This window comes from Armigeres subalbatus, chromosome 1 (genome assembly GCF_024139115.2).
Source record: "Armigeres subalbatus isolate Guangzhou_Male chromosome 1, GZ_Asu_2, whole genome shotgun sequence".
Classification (NCBI taxonomy): domain Eukaryota; kingdom Metazoa; phylum Arthropoda; class Insecta; order Diptera; family Culicidae; genus Armigeres; species Armigeres subalbatus.
The window spans coordinates 296,693,940-296,715,855 of NC_085139.1; the positions used below are offsets into that span (position 1 = coordinate 296,693,940).

The following is a 21,916-nucleotide window of genomic DNA, read 5'->3' on the forward strand; positions in this document are numbered from 1 at the left end:
ATCCTGGATGAATTTCTACCCATGGTCCGAAATCAGCAGGGTTCCTTCAACGGTTGCACAGAGTGTAATACTCAACGAAAGACGTGTTCATGGGAGACGTAGAGCCATTTTTTTATATTGAAAACGGAAGCCACAATAAGCAGTGACAGCGATAAAACTAGTTATTAAACGATCAATAAAATGATAAATTATCCCAATATCTTTTAGAACATGATTTATTTGATTGATTACTCCCAAATGTACAACGTCCCAACGAAAAGCAATTTTGTTACCATTATTTTAAATATTTTTATTAATGTAATCCATTTGCGTGAAAAAATACAAATTATTAGCTTCTCCATATGAATCAATAAAGTTGCACATAAAATTAATTATGACTGAATCGACTATAATGCATAAGCATTGCACATAGTTTTCATGCGTGAAAGTAACTGATCATTTTCTAAGTGCAGGGCATATATTAGCAATATGCGGTTTTCTTTGAGTGTAGATCGGATGACAAACGTCTGAGATATGACCGTTTCCGTGAACGTAGTGCCTTGTATGGGAATATTCGCTCAGAAATGTAGAAACTGTACGAAAATGTGTTTGGAGTGTAAATGTCCAGATCCCTCCTTTCAACCCCTTCTACCCTATTTAGGTTGAAATTTGAGCTCTAACAGAACTTTGCTTACTTTACCACCAGGCGACATGACTAATTTACCCCCATAGTAACAAGTTTTTTAATATTGTATTTTTCATCTGGGTTAAAACCATAATTGATTTCTTTTCTATGATGAGGGAAAAACAGTTTTAGTTTAACTTGTTGGCCATGCTCAAATTGGCACTAAAGCCCCATTTCTTTTCCATATTTTTTTAATGCGATTTAGCCGGAATCGAACGCCCCCAAACCGATACTTGCATCTCTCGGTTTGCTCTACCGAGTTTAGTTTTTTTTATCCATCCAGTCCCAACCAAACCACTAAAACATCATAAACTCGCTTATCATTTCCTTCCAATATCGAATTCCGCCATTCGATTCCGATGCAGAATTTCCTTCATCGAACCCCCAGTCAGTGAAACAGTTCTGCCCACTCGCACAGCCAACTACGACCGATTCGCGCTATCCCCATGATGGCCTACTTCTCTCTAGTTCTAGTGGTTGCGGTCGTCTTCTTTGCGTTTCCCGCCTCAAGTGGATCTGCCAACAACCATTATCTGCCTCGTCCGGCCCAGGCTATCGGAAGGACGACTCTGCTGTACTGCCGATACGGAGACGCTCGGGATCATTACTTCCGACGGCCTTTCCGGTACGGTACCAATGCGTACGAGGACGCCGAAAATTTAGTGGAGGACGATTTCCCGTTCCTAGCTGCGGATAAGTGTCGACGTGAGTATCGTTTGTCAGTGGTGGAAAGATGGATTGGATTGTTGGTGGATAAAATGTTGAAGGTCAATGCTTCAAGTGGAAATGTGGAAAATCAGCAATAAATCACGTTGAAATGTTTTACGTTCTCCTAATAATTTCCAGTGCATCAGTTTTTCAAATTTGAGTTGAAGACCATTTTCTCCTACTTGGATTTCTTCGTAGTCAAAATTTGTCATTTCGTTCTTATTCGTTCCGTTTGAACAACCGTCATCAAAATTCATCCCTCCGCTTGTTCAACCAACACTTGACACTTGTCGTTGTCTTTTCCATTTCAGTGGCCAAGGACATGGAGCAGGAGATCCAATATTTGCGCACCCTGATGGACAAGTGCGAGCGGTGCGATTCGGCCGTGGAACCGTTGCCGGCCAAACTGACGACGCTCAGTGGCAGAAGTGTCGCTTGCGGGGATGGTGCATCGAGCTGGTGCCGTGGGGCAGAGTAAGCTTTTTTTCTTCTGCTGTTGTTTTCTGTCGTCATCAAATATTTTTGAAGGTGGCAGTGGGGGCAATATGCCCTGTCCGAGTAAATGACAATTCTGTGCTTTTGTTCGAATCTGGTGATAGACAGTACAAGCAACGAATATTTAATGTCATCTAGATTTTTTGGCAAATTTAATCTAGAAATCCTTCATAGAACCCTAGGGAAACTCTTCTGATGATTTATTCTTTACTAGCTTTATGTACCCGGCCTTGCTCAGGTTGCCAGTTTAATTCGCAGTTTTTTCACCATCGGAATTGGAATAGGTCAAAAGGATAATTGTGTTTTCTTATTGATATTTCATCATTTGATTAAAGAAGGTAGATTACATTTGAAAACATTGACTGATTTTGAAAATGGGATCAAACCCAAAATCGCTTTATTCCGGGCAAACGTCTATTTCTAAAGAAGGAAAAACATACACCGATGCCTTATTCCGGAAAAACGTCTATTTTTAAAGAAATGATCACATTTACCGTCCAGAAGGAAACACTTTAATCATTGCTTTTCTCTGGGCAAACCATGATTTCGATGAAGTGTTGAGTTGATCGATCCCTGTCATCTTCGCCTTCTTAAGAAAAAGAATGTTTGTTCCAAATTTGGTTGAAATCAGGCAAAGGGTACAGAAGTTATGCTGGAACATTGGATCATTGCATACCTTGCTTTTATTTATTAATCTTGAATCATTATCATATAATTATCATACCTTTTAAAATTTGGAATAAAGGTTACTCGATTATGGATCACTATGCAATTTGATCATTCATAATCATCAATCATTAATCATATCGATCGTTAATCATTAACCATACACATAGTGTGTCAACATTTAATCACGATCGGTAATCGTTAATCATAATCCAACGGTTTTTCATCTATTATTCATAATCGTTAATTATTGTCAAAAATGAATTTAATCATTAATCATTATCAGTCATCATTTTCAAAAATTATAATTCATTAACCATACTCTTTAATCATAGAGTTGAATGATTTAATCATTTAATCTGCTTAGAATTGGTCCTGGGGTCAGGAGTTACACTGAATTGCCCGTTTTCTAAAGACAACCGCTTTCCCTTTACCCTTCCTCTTTTCTCAACGGCCATTTCACCCCTTTGTTATCTTCTCCTAGGGATAGAAAATGTGTGTACCAAATTTGGTTGAAATCGGTACAGGGATTCAGAAGTTACACTAAATTGCCCGTTTTCTGAACAATACCCTCCCTTCAGACCCCTACCCCCTTATCCAAATTTCCCTCCCGTACGATCGGCTCCTCATAGTGAATATGTGTACAAAATTTGATTGAAATCGGTCCTGGGGTTGGGAGTTACACTGAGTTGCTCGTTTTCCAAAGACAACACCTCCCCTATACCCTCCCTTTTTCCAATGACCATCCCATCCCTTTGTTATCTTTTTCCTTATGATGTAGAATGTATTGTACCAAATTTGGTTGAAATCAGTACAGGGTTCATGATTTACTTTGAATTGCCCGTTTTCTAAACAAAACCCCTCCTCCAGACCCCTCCCCTTTCCCAAATCCCTCCCATATGATTACCTCCTCGTAGTGAATATGTGTACAAAATTTGGTTGAAATCGGTCCTGGGAGTTGAAAGTTACACAGAATTGTTCGTTTTCTGAACAAAACCCTCCCACCACCCTCCCCTTTTCTACATGACCATCCCACCTTTGTTAACTTCCTCTGAGGATAGAGAATGTCTGTACCAAATTTGGTTGAAATCGGCCAAGTGGTTCAGAAGTAGTTAGCGAACATACATACATAGATTGGTTTTTATATATATAGATAGAAGAAAGATTATTATTTCTGATTATTTATTCCAGGATCGCTTGAGTTCAAACCTAATCGAATAATTTAGCAATAATTGAAATTATTTCATTTTCAGTTCAGTAGTACCTCTAGAGCTCAGCTTTGCTAGATTTGGCTCAAACTTGATATAAACCGCAACAAAATGGCAGTTTTTCTCCGAGGTGCGTCGAAGTTCCCTTTTCCCCACCCCGTTGTATTTTGTGACACTTTGACCGCAATCAATCGATGAGAAATAAGTGCTCAGTCTCGAGGGTTAACAAACTGGTTTTTGGCGGTCCTTGAGGAGAATGAAATATTATTATGGGTGTTGTACACAAAGATTACTTTAAAATGTTTGAGTAGCTTCTAGTAAGATCCGCGGATTAATATAACAATGATTTATTCAATCCTACGTACTTAAATATGGTATGTTCACACCACAGCCAAAATTTATCTAATAAACGTGAGGTCTGTTCAAGAATTTAGTTGTGCAGACTATACTTAAACACGTGTTGTAACAGGGAAAAAAATATCCCATGGAATCATTTACGGTGGATCCTATGCTGTTTCATGCTGTTCATCAATTAAGTTTAAGGATATTTTCATATCAAATTTGATTTATTCTATCTTATTTCAATACAACTCTTCGGACATTTTTTTCTGGATTAGGCGTACTTTATTAATACCTTGGGTATTGATTTAAAGCAAAATAAGCAACAAATCAAATTCCTTCCCGTTGCTTTGTCTTTGATGGGATGAACATCGGAGCCTTCCCGAGTAGTCGAAAATAGCTCAATTATATCAAATGTTGATTAGATAGCAACGTCATGAACATGATTGATATAAGAGATGAAAGATCAGACGACAGTATCAATATTTTGCACTAAAGGGAGATCAAGTTGTGCTATTTGTAGAATTTGTAGAATTTGTAGAATTTGTAGAAGTGATCAACATCATGTGCCATTAGTTTGTTTTTATCCAAATCATATCCTGATATTTAAATGATATTTTGGTGCAAATGTTTGATATTGTTGCCTGTTCTTTTATCTCTTATAGCAAACAAGTCCATATCATGTTTTGTTATTCTGTTCCCATATATAATGACCTTCATTCTGCATTAAGTGGATTTGGCATTATTAACTAATGAAGGGATTTTTGGTATAATTATTTTTCATAAATTGATTATTTAAAATATTTGACAATTTTGAGAAAGATGGATACTAATTATCGAAAAAATACATACATTTTTGTCTAATAACGAACTGTTTATGAATGGATATCATATTTCTTCGCCCCATTGCAAACGCAGACTTTATTTCTAAAATTAAATCATATCTTTCTTTTCATCTTTAATGGCTCTACATTCCAACTGGAACTATGCCTAATTGAAAGATATTTTATGCCCACCATTGTATGAGTATGTATCCTGTGTGGCAAGTACAATGGATACACTATGCTCAGTCGAGAATGTTCCCAGCCCGAAAAACGTCCTAGACCGGAATGAGTATCGAACTCGCCATCTCCGGATTGGCAATCCCACGCCTTTGCTCGCAAGGTTACTGAAGACCCCATCATGTCTACAATTGAATAACATCACTTTTAGTCATCTTTTTCTTATTCTTATTGGCATTACATCCCCACACTGGGACAGAGCCGCCTCGCAGCTTAGTGTTCATTAAGCACTTCCACAGTTATTCACTACGAGGTTTCTAAGCCAGGTTACTATTTTTGCATTCGTGTTATCATGAGACTAGCACGATGACACATTTGCCCAGGGAAGTCGAGAAAATTTCCAATCCGAAAACTTCCTAGACCTGACCGGGAATCGAACCCAGCCTCCCTCAGTATGGTCTTACTTTGTAGCCGCGCGTCCTACCGCACGGATAAGAAGGGCCCCACTTTTAGTCATACTAGACAGCTTTGCTTTCATTGAAAAACATATATCTACAAATCAAGGTAAAATGTCTACTTCTAAAGAAAGAAATCTTATCCATAATTGCCATATTCAAACACGGTAACGGGCAAACACCTACTTTTAAATAAGGGACCACATCCACCATTGCCTTAATCCGGGCAAGCGCCTGCTTCTAAAGAAGGGAGCCTACCTACCATAGCTTCAACCCTGGCAAACGTCTATTTTCAAAGAAGGGATTTACATCCACCATTGCCTTAATCCGGGCAAGCGTTTTTTTAAAGAAGGAATTACATCTACCATTGCCTTAATCCGAGTAAACGCCTATTTTTGAAGAAGGGATCACATCCACTATTGCTTAAATCCGGACAAGCGTTTCTTTCCTGTAATTTCAGGGAAGGGTCGTTTGGCCGAAACCCATTCGGCCGAAAGCCATTTGGCCGAATGCCACTAGGCCGAAAGTTGTTTGGCCGAATATACCATTTGGCCGAACAGACCAAGGCCGAAAGTCATTTGGCCGAATGGGACATTTGGCCGAAAGGGTCATTTGACCGAAAGTCATTTGGCCTAATGGGTCGTTTGGCCGAAAGGATCACAAGGCCGAAAGGATCATTTGACCGAATAGGCCATTTGAAAAGTGAGAAATTAGGAGTAAGAAGAGAGACGTCCCAATTCTCATTCCTCATTTCTCACTCCTCGCTGTCAAAAGTGAAAAGCGTGAGGTGAGTAGTGAGACGTCTCACAACTCATTTCACGCTTCTCATTTCTTACAGCGTGAAGTGATAAATGAGGATTGAGAAATGAGACATCTCTCTTCTCACTCCACATTTCACACTTTTGACAGCGAGAAGGGAGAAATAAGGAATGAGAACTTCTCACTGTGAAAAGTGAGTAGTGCGAAGTGGGTGGTGAGACGTCTCACTACTAACTTCGCACTACTCACTTTTTACGCCGAGAATTGATGAATAAGCAGTGAGAAGTGAGACGTATCACTTCTCACTTCTCATTTATCTCTTTACTTCTCACTGTGAAAAGTGAGTAGTGCGAAGTGGGTAGTGAAACGTCTTACTACTTATTTCGCGCTTCTCACTTTTTACAGTGAGAAGAAAAAAATGAAGAGTGAGAAGTGAGACGTCTCTCTACTCATTCCTAATTTCTCGCTTTTCAAATGAACTATTCGGCCAAATGACTTATTCGGCCAAATGACCCTTTCGGCCAAATGACCCTTTCGGCCTAATGACCCTTTCGGCCAAGTGGCATTCGGCCAAATGGCTTTCAGCCGAATGGGTTTCGGCCAAACGACCCTCCCCTAAACCGATTGTATTTGACTACACCATCGAAGGACAGCCCCTACAAAGGGAAAGTACAAGATTTGGGCGTTAAGCTTCACAGTGGGCTCACATTCCGAGCTCATTATTGCAATGTTATTGCTAAGGCCAAAAAAGAACTTGGGTTCATATTTAAAATATCTTCAGAGTTGCGAGATCCACACTGCCTGCGGTTCCTGTACTCCTCACTAGTACGATCCATTCTGGAGTCAAGTGTTGTAGCCTGGTGTCCTTTTCATGCTAATTGGATTACCCGAATTGAAGCATGAGCATTATGACCGCACAATTCGTGGTTGCTACTCCGTGATTGACTGAACTTGCGAAATCCTACAGAGAACACAATAAATGGAGCTTGGGATTAGCTTCCCATTCTCAATGTACACGTTTCGGCAGCTGAAATATTTTCAGTCAATAACGGCGCCGGTCACGTCCTTATGGTCATATAGGAAGGAAAGGATTGTTAGTCCAACTTTCGTTGCTAATAGAGCCCGATTATACCTCTGCATCTCCACGATTGTCTTGGGATAGTAAATCGTTTTAGTATAAAAGGATAATTTATCTGGATTCACTTCGGTAAGTGATACGATCTATGGAATGGAAAATAACACTAATACGCTGTCTCGCGACATTAAAAGTTAAAACATGCACGCCCGGTTCCATATGAAAACAGAGAAGAATCGTGTTTTGAACGACCGAACGGAAGCGCAGCACTCTGTACTCACTTGCTCGATGGCTACTGAAAACTTTCGAAGATCACGCTTGTTTCGACCGGAGCAAAGCGTAATACATGCGCATGAGCCATTGAAGACAAGATAGATGTGCATTCATGAAAAATCATTGCTAATTTATTATATTATTATTCCTCTTTTTTCGCTGGACATTTGAGTAATATAATTGCCAATGTGCGATTTACCGTTAAATTCTTAAAAATCCTGACGTGCAAATTTATGACAAATGTGCAGCTTCTGATTTTTAATAATCTAACGGCAAATCGCACATTGGCAATTATATTACTCAAATGTCCAGGGAAAAAAGAGGAATAATAATATAATAAATTAGCAATGATTTGTCATGAATTCAAGAATTTCATGGAACAACGACTTTTAGGGGAAACAGTGTTTCATGCACTTAAAAGCTCGAAAATCACTTTAACATGGTCAAAACATGAACGAAACGAATCGCATTGTTCACAAGACTTGTAGAGCACACCTAAAGCTTCCGAATAGAGGTTGTTGCGATAGTTTTCGGCATTTATATCTCTTGTTAGATTTTTTTCAAAATTGAAAATAGCCCAAAAACACTAAATCGACTTGAACCACCTCGAAATTTTATCCGAATAAGCTGAAAATTTGACAGGAGACTTATTTTAGCATAAGAATTGTGATTCTGGGCTGACCGGTTGAATTTTTGATACTTTTTGAAAACATGAAGAGGTCTACTGCCCATCGTACCCTTCCGGCTTTAGCTACCTTCTGGATACTGGGTTCGCCGCCACACACCGTCTTCTTGCACACCGCCAAAGATGGTCCTAAGCACCCGTCTCTCGAATACTCCGAGTGCTTGCAAGTCCTCCTCGAGCATTGTCCATGTTTCATGTCCATAGAGGACAACCGATCTTATTAGCGTCTTGTACATGACAGACGACGGAAGATGATCTGGGATATCACTTTGTAGGCGGCATTAAGGATGGTGATCGCTCGAAAGTTCTCACACTCCAGTTTGTCGCCTTTCCTGTAGATGGGGCATATAACCCCTTCCTTCCACTCCCCCGGTATCTGTTCGGTTTCCCAGATTCTGACTATCAGTTTGTGCAGGCAAGTGGCCAGCTTTTCCGGGCCCATCTTGATGAGCTCAGCTCCGATACCATCCTTACCAGCTGCTTTATTGGTCTTTAGCTGTTAAATGGCATCCTTAACTTCCCTCAAGGTGGGGACTGGTTGGCTTCCATCGTCCGCTGAACTGACGTAGTCATCTCCTCCGCTGCCTTGACTTTCACTGCCTGTACTCTCAGCGCCATTCAGATGTTCCTCGTAGTGCTGCTTCCACCTTTCGATCACCACACGTTCGTCCGTCAAGATGCTCCCATCCTTATCCCGGCACATTTCGGCTCGCGGCACGAAGCCTTTGCGGGATGCGTTGATAGAACTTGCGTGTATCTTGAGAACGGCACAGCTGTTCCATCTCCTCGCACTCCGCTTCTTCCAGGCGGCGTTTCTTCTCCTGAAAAAGGCGGGTCTGCTGTCTCCGCTTCCGTCTATAACGTTCCACGTTCTGCCGGGTACCTTGCTGCAGCGCGACCGCCCGCACTGCGTCCTTCTCCTCCAGAATCTGTCTGCACTCTTCGTCGAACCAATCGTTCCGTTGACTTCGTCTCATATACCCGACGTTGTTCTCCGCTGCGTCGTTAATGGCTGCTTTAACTGTATTCCAGCAGTCCTCAAGAGGGGCCCCATCGAGCTCACCCTCTTCCGGCAACGCTGCCTCGAGATGCTGCGCGTATGCAGTGGCGACATCAGGTTGCTTCAGTCGCTCTAGGTCGTACCGCGGCGGTCGTCGGTACCGATCATTGTTGATGACGGATAGTTTTGGGCGCAGTTTAACCATCACCAGATAGTGGTCAGACTCGATGTTAGCGCCACGATATGTCCTGACGTCGATAATGTCGGAGAAGTGCCGTCCATCAATCAGAACGTGGTCGATTTGTGATTCTGTCTGCAGTGGTGATCTCCAGGTGTACCGATACGGGAGGCTGTGTTGGAAGTAGGTGCTACGAATGGCCATATTCTTGGAGGCGGCGAAATCAATTAGTCGTAGGCCGTTTTCGTTCGTCAGCCGGTGAGCGCTGAACTTCCCAATAGTCGGTCTAAACTCCTCCTCTTGGCCAACCTGAGCGTTCAAATCTCCTATGATGATTTTGACGTCGTGGCTTGGGCAGCTGTCGTACTCACGTTCCAGCTGCGCGTAGAATGCGTCCTTATCATCATCAGTGCTTCCGGAGTGTGGGCTATGGACGTCGATTATGCTGAAGTTGAAGAACCGGCCTTTGATCCTCAACCTGCACATTCTTTCATTGATCGGCCACCACCCGATCACGCGCCTTTGCATATCGCCCATCACTATGAAAGCTGTTCCCAGCTCGTGTGTGTTGCCGCAGCTCTGGTAGATGGTATGATTACCTCTAAACGTTCGCACCATTGATCCCTTCCAACAAACCTCCTGCAGCGCTACGATGCCGAATCCACGGTCCTTTTTTTTAAATATTTGATTTATTAGGCACAGTCGTGTATGACACTTTGCGGAGCCGTAATCTCCTTTTGTATTGATTTAAAAATCATTTTTCACTTAAAGCTAAATAAAAAAAAACTAATCATGATAAACTTCTATCTGCTCCAGCGGAATATTAAGTGCTGTTGCTATTCTCGCCTTGTCGTCTTCAATAATTAGTTTGCGTTCGGTTTCATCTGCAATCCACTCATACGTTGGTACACTGAACCGCCGCTTCCCGATAGGTGATCCTGACGAGAGCACAGTGGGACTGTCATCACTCTGACCCTCGCTTCTAGGTAGCTTGTTAGCAGAACGCAAACGGAATCCATTGGTTGCTGTTGCTTTGCGTTCAATTTTTTCGCTTTCGGTTTGATGTTCGTGTTTCGTTCACCGTTGTTGGTGGTATCATTACCGTTCCCGACGGCAGCCAGGGCTTCTTTTTTATCTTCTTCTATCATCTCGATCGCTTGCTTCTGTTGAATTGCATTAACACGTAAACGTTCTTTCTTCGTCGGACAAACCTTTTTCAGGTGGGTGTCTGCCTTACACGTAAAGCACTTTACCTTCATGCCATCGTAGTGAATCCTCCCTTTTCGATGGTGAAAATAAAGCACTTCTGGAATCGCATTTTCTATATCCATGTATACTCCACGTACTCCAGTAAACATGTCCAGCTGGAATTCGGCTGGGAATCGTTCACGCACAGTTCGCTTTACCTTGCCATATTTAGACAATACCGTTGATAATTCCAGATCCGATATTTCTGGCGGCAAATCATACACGCGCACATATCGAGAGTTTCTTCCCGCTATAGACATTCGTACCATTGCATGTTTGCCATTCGTGTAATTGAATGGAAGCACTTCGCTATTGTTTTCCAGTGAAAACATCATAGCCTCCTGGGTCTTGAAACGTATAAATACGGACTTCTCGTCCGAAATTTTGTACGCCGCATCCATCATCAAATGGTCTCCTTTAAGTGCTTTTACAAAGCGAGCCATATCAACTAAAGACGGCTGAGCAGCATTCTCAGGGAACAGGAATGCCAACGTACTTTTCACCGTTGTTTCACTATACATTTCGACCGTGAATACCGTTGACGATCGAATAAGGCACAAGCGAAAACAAACTAACGAGTGAACAAACGCGTCTATTCACCTTGAGATGAGATCGTCCACTCAATCCACGGTCCTTGAGCACATCGGCGAGTATGCGTGTGCTCCCGATGAAGTTGAGAGATTCCACTCGGCAGTTCCACGAACCGAGTTTCCAATCGCTAGTCCCTTTTCGTCGCAGTGGTCTTCGCCGATGGTTCCGGTCCGTACTCTCTTGTTGATTGTTCGTTGCGTGAGTTTTTTTTTGCTGGCTTGCAGGGCCGGACACTAAACCCCCTAAATTTCCGGAGGACCATTCCTCCTTATTTCCGGTGGACCATGGTGCACAGTTTCACTTAGAGTCCCTCGCTGGCACTCGGACGATGATCAGCCGCCCCTAACATGGAGAACAGACGCTGTTGTGAGCCGATCCTGACATGGAGAACAGACGCTCAATAAGATTTGCACCTCCGAAGAGGAGCAAACCCCCCTTCCCTGTCAGCATACGACCATAGTTCCCACCGGGGTTGGTTACCCGATCTTCCCTAAGGTTGCTCGTATCCCGGCCAGCACCGTGGGGAGGTAGGGATAGGAGTTGCTGGGTAAGAGGCTAAGGACCGCGAAATGGGGTCTATTTTATTCCTTCAGGTACGCGAAGTACCAATTGTACGCTTTACCCAGCATTTGCTGTGCCTCCAATCATTCCTAATCTAATCCAATTCAAATCCAATCCAAGTCTATTCTGAATCAAATAAAAATGCATTCCAAAAACATCCAAATCTAAAACAAATAGAATCCCAATCCAATCTACATCCGATACAAATCCAATGCAAATCCAATCCGAATTAAAATTCAATCCAGCCATTCTAAATCCAATCCAAATCCAACGCAGAGCAATCTATATAATAAAAATGAAATGGTCTGTGTTCGTATCCGCATAACTAAAAAACGGCTAGTTGAATTTTCTTCATTCCTTCGGCAATAAGGTTCGTTATCGTTTCCGACGGGTTTATATGATGTTCCTCATGCAAAAATCACGAGAGAAGTTGAAAAAATCGTGAAAAACTAAAATTAAGATTCGTGTGGAAATTTCGCATGCATGCAGATAGAAAAAGTTGTTGAACTTTACACGAAAGTAATGCACATAAAGGGAATGCCAAAAAGGGCGTATATTTAAACGATATTTTCGCCTGAATGTATGCGATTTCTATTGCATTATGTCACTTTTGACATGATTCATCTTATAGAAATTGACATAATTATATACAAATTGCATAAATTTAGGGTAAACTTGTTGGAAAAGTATGTGCGCCCAGAGTAGTGTAATTTCAAACGTCCTTAATATTTACGCGCTCATTAGTTTTCATTATTTTTTTTCTGTGTGGGCAGTCCAGCTCCAGAACGCACATTTTCGCCTACTACGCAGGACAACGTCTGCCGGGACGACTAGCTTCGAATAAAATCCAAAACCATTTGAGATTCAATTCAAATCTATTCGGTACACATCCAAATAAAATTCATATTTCATCCAAATTCATAACTTATAACATCGAACTTATAATCCACATTTAATCCGCCTTCTAATCCAAATCCAATCCAAATCCAATCCAAATCCAATCCAAATCCAATCCAAATCCAATCCAAATCCAATCCAAATCCAATCCAAATCCAATCCAAATCCAATCCAAATCCAACTCAAATCCAATCCAAATCCAATCCAAATCCAATCCAAATCCAATCCAAATCCAATCCAAATTCAATCCAAATCTAATCCAAATCCAAATCAATCCAATTCAATCCAAATCAATCCAAATCAATCCAAACCAATCCAAATCAATACAAATCCAATCCAAATCAATCAATCAAATCCAATCCAAATCAATCCAAATCAATCCAAATCAATCAAATCAATCAAATCAATCAAACCAATCCAAACCAATCCAAACCAATCACAATCCAACCAATCCAATCAATCAAATCCAATCAATCCAATCAAATCCAATCCAAATCAATCCAATCCAATCAAACCAATCCAAACCAATCAAACCAATCCAAATCAATGCAAATTCAACCAATCCAAATCCGATCCAAATCAAATCCAAATCAATCCAATCCAAATCAATCCAATCCAATCCAAACCAATCTAAACCAATCTAAACCAATCCAAATCCAACCAAACCAATCAAATCCAATCCAAACCAATCCAAATCCAGTACAAATCCAATCAAACCAATCCAAAACCAGTCCAATCAGTCCAATCCAAATCGGTCCAGTCCAATCCAAACCAACCAAATCGGTCAGTCCAATCCAAACCAAACCAATCCAAACCAACCAAACCAATCCAAACCCAATCCAAACCAATCCAAACCAATCCAAACCAATCCAACCAATCCAAACCAATCCAATGCAAATTCAATCCAAACCAATCCAATCAATCCAAAACCAATCCAAATCGGTCCAAATCCAATCTAAATCCAATCTAAATCCTGTCAAATCCAATCCAAACCAATACAAATCCAATCCAAACCAATACCAAACCAATCCAAACCAATCAATCCAAACCAATCCAATCCAACCAAATCCAACCAATCCAAACCAATCCAATCCAATCAAACCGATCCAAAATCCAACCAATCCAAATCCAATCCAATCCAATCAAAACCAATCAATCCAAACCAATCAAATCCAATCCAATCCAAATCCAATCAGGTCAATCCAATCCAACCAATCAACCAGGTCAATCCAAATCCAACCAAATCCAATCCAAATCCAAACCAATCCAATCCAATCAAATCCAACCAATCCAATCAATCAATCCAAGTCAAACCAATCCAAACCAATCAAATCCAGTCCAAGTCAATCCAATCAAACCAATCCAAACCAATCCAATCGGTCCAATCCAACCAAACCAATCAAACCAATCAATCCAATCCAAACCAATCCAAATCAATCCAAACCAATCCAAACCAATCCAAACCAATCCAAACCAATCCAAACCAATCCAATCCAATCCAATCAAATCCAATCCAAACCAATCAATCCAATCCAATCCAATCAACCAGATCAATCAAATCCAATCCAATCAGTCAAATCAATCAAACCAACCAAATCGATCCAAAATCAGTCCAGGTCAATCCAGATCCAGTCCAAATCAATCCAAACCCATCCAAACCAATCCAAACCAATCCAAACCAGTCAAATCCAATCAAACCAATCCAAACCAATCCAAATCAATCCAAACCAATCCAGATCGATCAGATCCAACCAACCCAATCCAAATCCAATCCAATCCAATCCAAACCAATCTAACCAATCAGATCCAATCAGGTTCAGTCAGATCCAGTCCAAACCAGTCAGTCCAATCCACAGTCCAACTTCAATCAACCCAGTCAATCCAATCAAATTCAATCCAAATCGGTCCAGATCCAATCAAATCGGTCAAACCAATCCAAACCAATCCAAACCAATCCAAATCCAGTCCAAACCAATCCAAACCAATCCAATCCAATCAAACCAATCCAAACCAATCAAATCCAATCCATCAATCCAACCAATCCAAACCAATCAAATCCAATCCAAACCAATCCAACCCAATCAACCCAACCAAACCAGTCCAAACCAATCTAAATCCAATCCAAACCAGTCCAAATTCAATCCAATCCAGTCAATCAAATCCAATCCAATCAGTCAATCCAACCAATCCAATCCAATCAATCCAGTCAATCCAACCAACTTCAATCCAACCCAGTCCAAATCCAATCTAAACCAATCCAAACCAATCCAATCCAATCAAATTCAATCCAAATCCAATCCAAACCAATCCAAACCAATCAAATCAATCAAATCCAATCCAATCAATCCAAACCAATCCAAATCCAATCCAAATCCAATCCAAACCAATCAAATCCAAACCAATCCAATCAATCAATCCAATCAATCCAAATCAATCAATCCAATCCAAATCAATCCAACCAAAATCCAACCCAATCCAACTCCAATCCAACTCAATCAAATCCAATCAAATCCAATCCAAACCAATCCAAGTCCAAACCAAATCAATCAAACCAATCTAAATCTAATCCAAATCCAATCCAAATCCAATCCAATCCAAATCCAATCCAAATCCAATCCAATCCAAATCCTATGCAAATACAATCCCATCCCAATCCAATCCAAATCCAATCCAATCCAAATCCAATCCAACTCCAATCCAACTCCAATCCGAACTATTTGCAGCACCGCACTCTAGATCAATTTTCGTGGGTTTATTTTGTTTTCCTTAACAGCGGACCCAAAATTGTATTCTAATGATTTTTTTTTACATTTCCCCGTTAAATTCACCAACTTTTTGTATATACAAACCTTGCGGATCCCAAAACGAATCGATTAGGGAAAAATCTTGCAAATCGGTTATCCCGTTCGCGAGTTAAATCGTCAGGAAGAAAATCTCAACTAATTTTTATTATAAAGAAGATGTTCAGATACTTGACAGTAAGCTTTAAGGGCATGAAAAGTAGGCCTTGAAATTTGAACAACAAAAATAATAAACATATCGCCACCCACCCTACGCGGAGTTTCTGCCGCCATTTTTTGCGGGCAGAGTATAATTACACCAAAAATAAATGTGTTTTAATTGCTTATTGCGACTCTTTAGGGGAAGGAGGAGCAATATGCTCTGGCTAAGCATAGACTGCTTTTATGCCTTAGCTATAAGGATTTTCATGGATGTTTCTACTACATACAACAGTTAAACAATGTAGCTAGCTAATGCTATATTAAAATAAGAATCTCAATCATATTGATAATACAGTACTGACCCGATTTTATCACTCCCCGATTTTGTCTACCCCCGATTTTGTCTACCCCCGATTTTATCACGTTTTCGACCCGATTTTATCACGTCCCGATTTTGTCACGTTTTCGACCCGATTTTGTCACCCCAAAAAATTGTCATTCTTTTTATTTTCGTAAATAATACCAAAAACAACATTGATTTTCATGAAATAACTTTCACCGCCTGTAGTTTATTACCAACGACTTTTGAGTACCTGGGAAATATTCTGTAAGCTATTTCGACAAAAAATAACGGGTACCGTTCACGCATTTTGCCTTTCCAAGGCATAAATTAATTCATATTCGTGGAATGAATTAAAAAAATGAAAATATTTTTTTTCCAATTTTGTCACATACCCTGTTTTATCACCCCAAAATTCACCAGGGGGGTGACAAAATCGGGATATTACTGTATTCACATTAAAAAAAAAGTGATGATATTTCGTTGCTGGAAACCTCATGAGGCAAAACGCCTTTTAGCCGGCAGCTCTTAGGGAATAACGCGCCACGCGTCAGCGAATCAGCAATCTGGAATGGACAGTGCGTGGAGACGCGTAGTACATTATAGGTTAGCTCCACTAGGGCGTTCCTATTTCCATCTTCATACATGCTCCGGAAGGTACGTACTTAGTACATTACAACAGCGATAAAACTGAGAAGTTTCAATGATGTTTTCGAACATTCGACCGTTTGATCAGCAGGCCATAGAATAACTAGGAAATATTAAGGGACGTTCAAAATACCCGGAGGTACGCATTTGTTAAAATAACTTGAAGGTATTTATTTTCAAATTTGTGGCATGTGGCCTGCCAACAAGACAGACATTTCAAAAATCATGCTTGGATAGTTATTTTGTGCCGCTAGGTTAGATGATTTTTTCAGCACGAGTTGTATTGTACGTTTATCCAACGTGGCTTGCCGAGTTCAATGGTATGGAAAAGTAGACCATTTTATCACTAAAACACAAACTACTGATTTGTAGTATTGTGATCCGGAATTGTAAAAAAAATTTAGTGCATCTGATTGATCAACATTTGGTCCGCCAATTTCAATTAAAATTAGATGTTCGAAAGTCAATTTTTTTCGGGAAACTATTAGATTAGATTGACTCTTAAAACAAAATTAGAATTCAAGCAACATTAACAACTTTTATAAAAGCAATTTAATACTTATCAGTTGAAACATGCCTTCTTTTCAGCTTAAATATGAAAAAACCTCGTCCAAACAAACAAAACGAACAGTGGGTAATGTCTGTGACATAACCGCAAAGTGGACGTAGGACTTGACTTGACCATGCCTTTAAGATACATAATATGTCCAAATTTCTTACATCAACTATTTTGGATAAATAATCGGCGTTGCATACCATTCCATGGCAAAATCTTCTCATCAAACCGACACAGAAATCAAATCTACCTCGAACAAGAATCATCAAAAAAAAATCAGGAAGTAGGGTAAAGTGCCCAATAGTGGACCCCCAACCAATAGTGGACCCTCCAGACATTTTTTCATTATTACAGCACAATGGAAATATTTTGCTATGAAATTCCATCGGGAGAACCTACCTTACAGTCCTATGATTTGATTACATGCATTGAAAATGATCTGGAAAGTAAAATTAGTTGATTTTTTACAATTCTTTAAAAAATGAACACGAGAGTGTCCATTATAGGAATATTTTGGGGGGTCCATAATAGGGAAGAAGAACGTCCCGAAACGAAACATGAAAATCAAATGAAGTGTCGACTATATATAGCAATTTCCTATTATGGACCCCCAGGGGGTCTACTATAGGGCAAATTTAGTCCAACTTTAGAATGTTAATTTCAAAGAATAACGTCGAGTATTTGAGTGTTTTATGTATGTATCGTGAAGAGGAGATGCAGAGCTTGATGTTAGACATCACGCAAAATTAATATTTTGACAATTTCCACTCCTTATGCCAGGAAGAGCAAAATTTCGCTACTAGGGGGTCCACTATTGGGCATTTTACCCTATCTGTCCGGTCACGAAATATTAGCGTCGACAGTGGCAACCTTCCCACTGAAGGACTGCCGAAATAAACCACAAGTTGGCTCAGCAGGGGATGCCCAAGTAACATTTCAAGTTTTATTCCGCTCTAGAAATGGTTTTCAAGATCGAATTACTACAAGAACTGACAATAAAACCCATTACTACATGATTACCTTCTAATGACCACTATAAGAGTAAGATATGTCCATATGGCCCTCTCTAGATTACCACTATAAACCTCTTATAAGAGTATATAAAAATCCGTTTCAAGCCGCCCACAAAGAAGGGAATTTGGCTGCGGCAGCTGTCAAAAATTTGCTTTGAAAAAAGAGAAACAAAATCTTGCAAACAAATAATAACAAACTAAAGTGTTGATGAAAATCATGATGAGGATGACTACAAAATAATACTTTTTCAAGTTTTTTTCCAATGTACTTTCATGGAAATGAGGTGCGCGCTCGATTTCATGGTGAAAGCTAGTGCAAAAATGAGATTAAGCACTACGCGCCCGCAAAATAATATAGTTTTGGGCAATGAATTTAAAATTATTATAACATCAATAACGTAAACCTTCACTAAATTAATCAATATTACACCCAAATATGTTTGTTTTTTATATCCTTTACCAAAAACGTGTCTTTTGCGGCGAAAATAGCGTCTAATCATAAATTCCAGTGATAAATTTCACTGACTTGAAGATGGCTCCCCATTTCCAGTATGGCCATCATAGATTTCGATCAGAAAAATGTTGCTCTTATTAAACACCGTTATAAACCCTTCGCTATGTAAATATTCTTATTGGGGTTATTCATTTGACCACATTACGACCCAAAATTATGGCTTTGATCAAGCTTTGAAAATTGGACTTATTATGCTCTTCGTTACAACCGTAGAGCTGCTAACAAGACCAGTCGGCATTTGACGTTTGAAGCTTTTCGAATAGATTTATTAGAGGTTTATTGATAGCAATAAGATCGCCAATAAATCTGAGCAACTAGCCATGGTGACTGCTTTCAAAAATCCGCTATAAGAATTAAATAAATCTAACAGGCATGAAAATTGTTACTTGGGATGTAGACTGTATCTCAGCCCTTCCACTGAAGAGATAGCGATAGCGATAGCGATAGCGATTGAAGGAGAACATTATTTTTAACTCTTAGAGCCTTGAAAAAGGCTGTTTGTTTCGGCTAAGTGCAAAAAGTAAGAAAACGATCTTTTCAAATAACCGCGAATTTCTAGTGATAGTATAAAAAAGACTGAATGCTCTGCGAGCGAATGCACTTTTCTTTTATACCTTATTTTGAATCTTCCCTGCTTCCCAATTGGTGTGCCAATCAGCTAGTGTCTTGTATCCCGCTTCTTTGTCAGCCAAAGCGTCATCATCATCAACGCGTTCGAGAAGGGCTTCTTCTTTTTTACGCTTGTTGCTCGCTGCTGGCGTCTATTTCCTAACGGGACTTTTCGCTAGATACAGGCCAATAATGGCCCGTTTACATATGAGCTAGTTCTAGCGGACAATGCACTGTCCGACAATACTAGCACGATATTAGCCCAATGTAAACAGGAATTGTCCTAGCTAATAAGTGTTTGCACTATGCTAATTTCGTGCTAGTATTGTCGGATAGTGGATTGTCCGCTAGAACTAGCTCATATGTAAACGGGCCATAAGCCGGGCAAGCGAGCTTAAAATTGCAGTTCAGGTGGGAAGTACGTGCTCTTTTCTGAGACAAAATTGTTAGTAGTAGAAGGAAGGAAACACCCGGACATGGGATTCCGGGTGATAAGATTTAGAATTGGTAGGGGAGAACGGTCCAAAATGCACCCCTGGGGCAAAATGGCCTCACTCATAAAATCACTCATATAAACTGTTGTAGTACATTTATGAACGAATATTACCATTACAATTCATAATTAGTTATCCATCATTGAGCTCCATTGGAAAAATTTAGCAAAATCCCTTCATATTCACTAAAATTTAACGATTTGCTATTCTTCCACCACATCCGTAAGATTGAAGTTCAATCCATTAAGAAATAACAAACAACCATGCGTTCACCGTCATTTTACATGCAATTGAGTCATTTTAGACCACCTTTCGGGCGTTTTGCCCCAGGCCCATTTTTAAAACATTTTTTAAATGCGTTAGAAAGTCATGAAAACCTTATTGTTTTGAATAGGAGATCATTGTGAAATGTAGCTGGGTTTGTAAATTTTGCACCTATACGTTGAAATGGTTGGGTATTTTTGTTTATATGGGCGAAAACATCGAAAAAGCTTAAGGGGTGCATTTTGGACCGTTCTCCCCTAACATGGGACGATCATTCAGTCACGTTCGCTTTGTGTGCGGTCAGTATCAAACAATGTTTATCTACATATTTTTTTATCAATGCCAAAAAATCCAACATTTGATGAAAAATCGATTGATAGTTTATTAATGTTCGAGCTGTTATCGGTGTTTTTTTATCCAAATAAGATTATGTGAGAGATTTGGACATCTTATGAATCTTTAAAGGCATGGTCAAGCGAAGTCCTTCGTCCACTTCGCGTTTAAATCAGAAAAATTATCCACTGTTAGTTTTGACGCTATTTATAGAAATCACGCATAAAATTTTATCTCTAGAATATTGGATTTGGCACCCAAGTACAATTTCTATCCCGAAGGGTATTGAAAGCATTGATATTGATCTCTATTATTGGCTCTCTGAAGAACCGTTTGTTTTTTGGACATACATGCTGCATCATGTGGTTTTTCTTCAGCCTGTCTCGGCTCAGCACCGATGCCGGCCGGTCTCGGCTCGACTCTGCTGCTGCTGCCGGTATCTGCTCAGCATTGCTGCTTTGTCGGGTCTGTAGGGTGGACTGCTGATGTACTGGCTAGGTTTCGGCTGATGATGGTCGCTTCGATGGTGTCGAGCCGAAAAAGCGGTCGGTGCAGACTTCATTCCCTGCTAAAAGGTGTGAGTGCTGTTCAATCAATGATGCGGTTGCTTCGCTTGTCCCGGTCAGAATGAAAGGAAAAAATCGCGTTGCGCTATTTTATGGCTTCTCGGCAGACCCAGCGACTGCTCATTCGCTGGTGTCTGCACCAATCAGAACGTGGTAATGGAATGATGCAAGAATTTTGCGGTACCCATATTTATAGGTTCCCTTGATCTCAATGTTTTTCATTGAAAACAGTTTCATGCCTATTGAAACAAGTTTTTCGGGTCTTATCAAGCATGGACATGGAAGGCATACTTGAAATCTGTCGATTGAGGGGCTTACCGCAGAAATTCGTCCACTGAGACGAACGCTATTATCGTTTAAAATCTTTCAACACAGCGTAACGCGGTCGATTCGAATATTTTGAAATGACACCCGGTATAGTAAAGAGAGACGTAAGTCCTACGTCAAAAAGTATCCTAGGATTCCTAGGTGTGATTGTGTCCGAGATATAAATTTTCACGAGATATCAACACCATCATAAACAATTCACATTCCTCATCATTTCGTAAGCTACTAATAAAATTCATCTTCTTCCAGCTTACCCTGCATCGACACCCCATACGGAGCATTCTGCGCCCCCTGTCCCGTAGGGTACGACCGAAATGGAACACTTTGTGTCGAGCGTACTTCCTGCCGCTGAATCAAAACCTGCCGACATGCAAACCAGAGCTCGAACAACGGACATTCGCTTAATAAACTTCTGCACTGAATTCCAAATCTGTGTATCACTGTCAGTCTCTCTTGAATTGTGTTCATTTAGTTGACAAGCAGCACATCTTGAAATGCGAGAATCCT

The 21,916-nt window shown here is 40.3% G+C and overlaps 2 protein-coding genes across 2 annotated transcripts in view; one reads left to right on the plus strand and one right to left on the minus strand.

Annotated features, from left to right (window-relative positions):
- LOC134207485 (neuropeptide Y receptor type 2-like) overlaps positions 1-21,916 on the minus strand; it is a 241,911-nt gene that overhangs the window by 13,661 nt on the left and 206,334 nt on the right. The window lies entirely within an intron of this gene.
- On the plus strand, positions 968-21,831 carry LOC134207768 (uncharacterized). The gene is made up of 3 exons (XM_062683642.1): positions 968-1,369; positions 1,684-1,846; positions 21,659-21,831. The coding sequence occupies exons 1-3, from the start codon at positions 1,111-1,113 to the stop codon at positions 21,759-21,761; spliced, it is 525 nt and encodes a 174-aa protein (XP_062539626.1). The 5' UTR covers positions 968-1,110; the 3' UTR covers positions 21,762-21,831.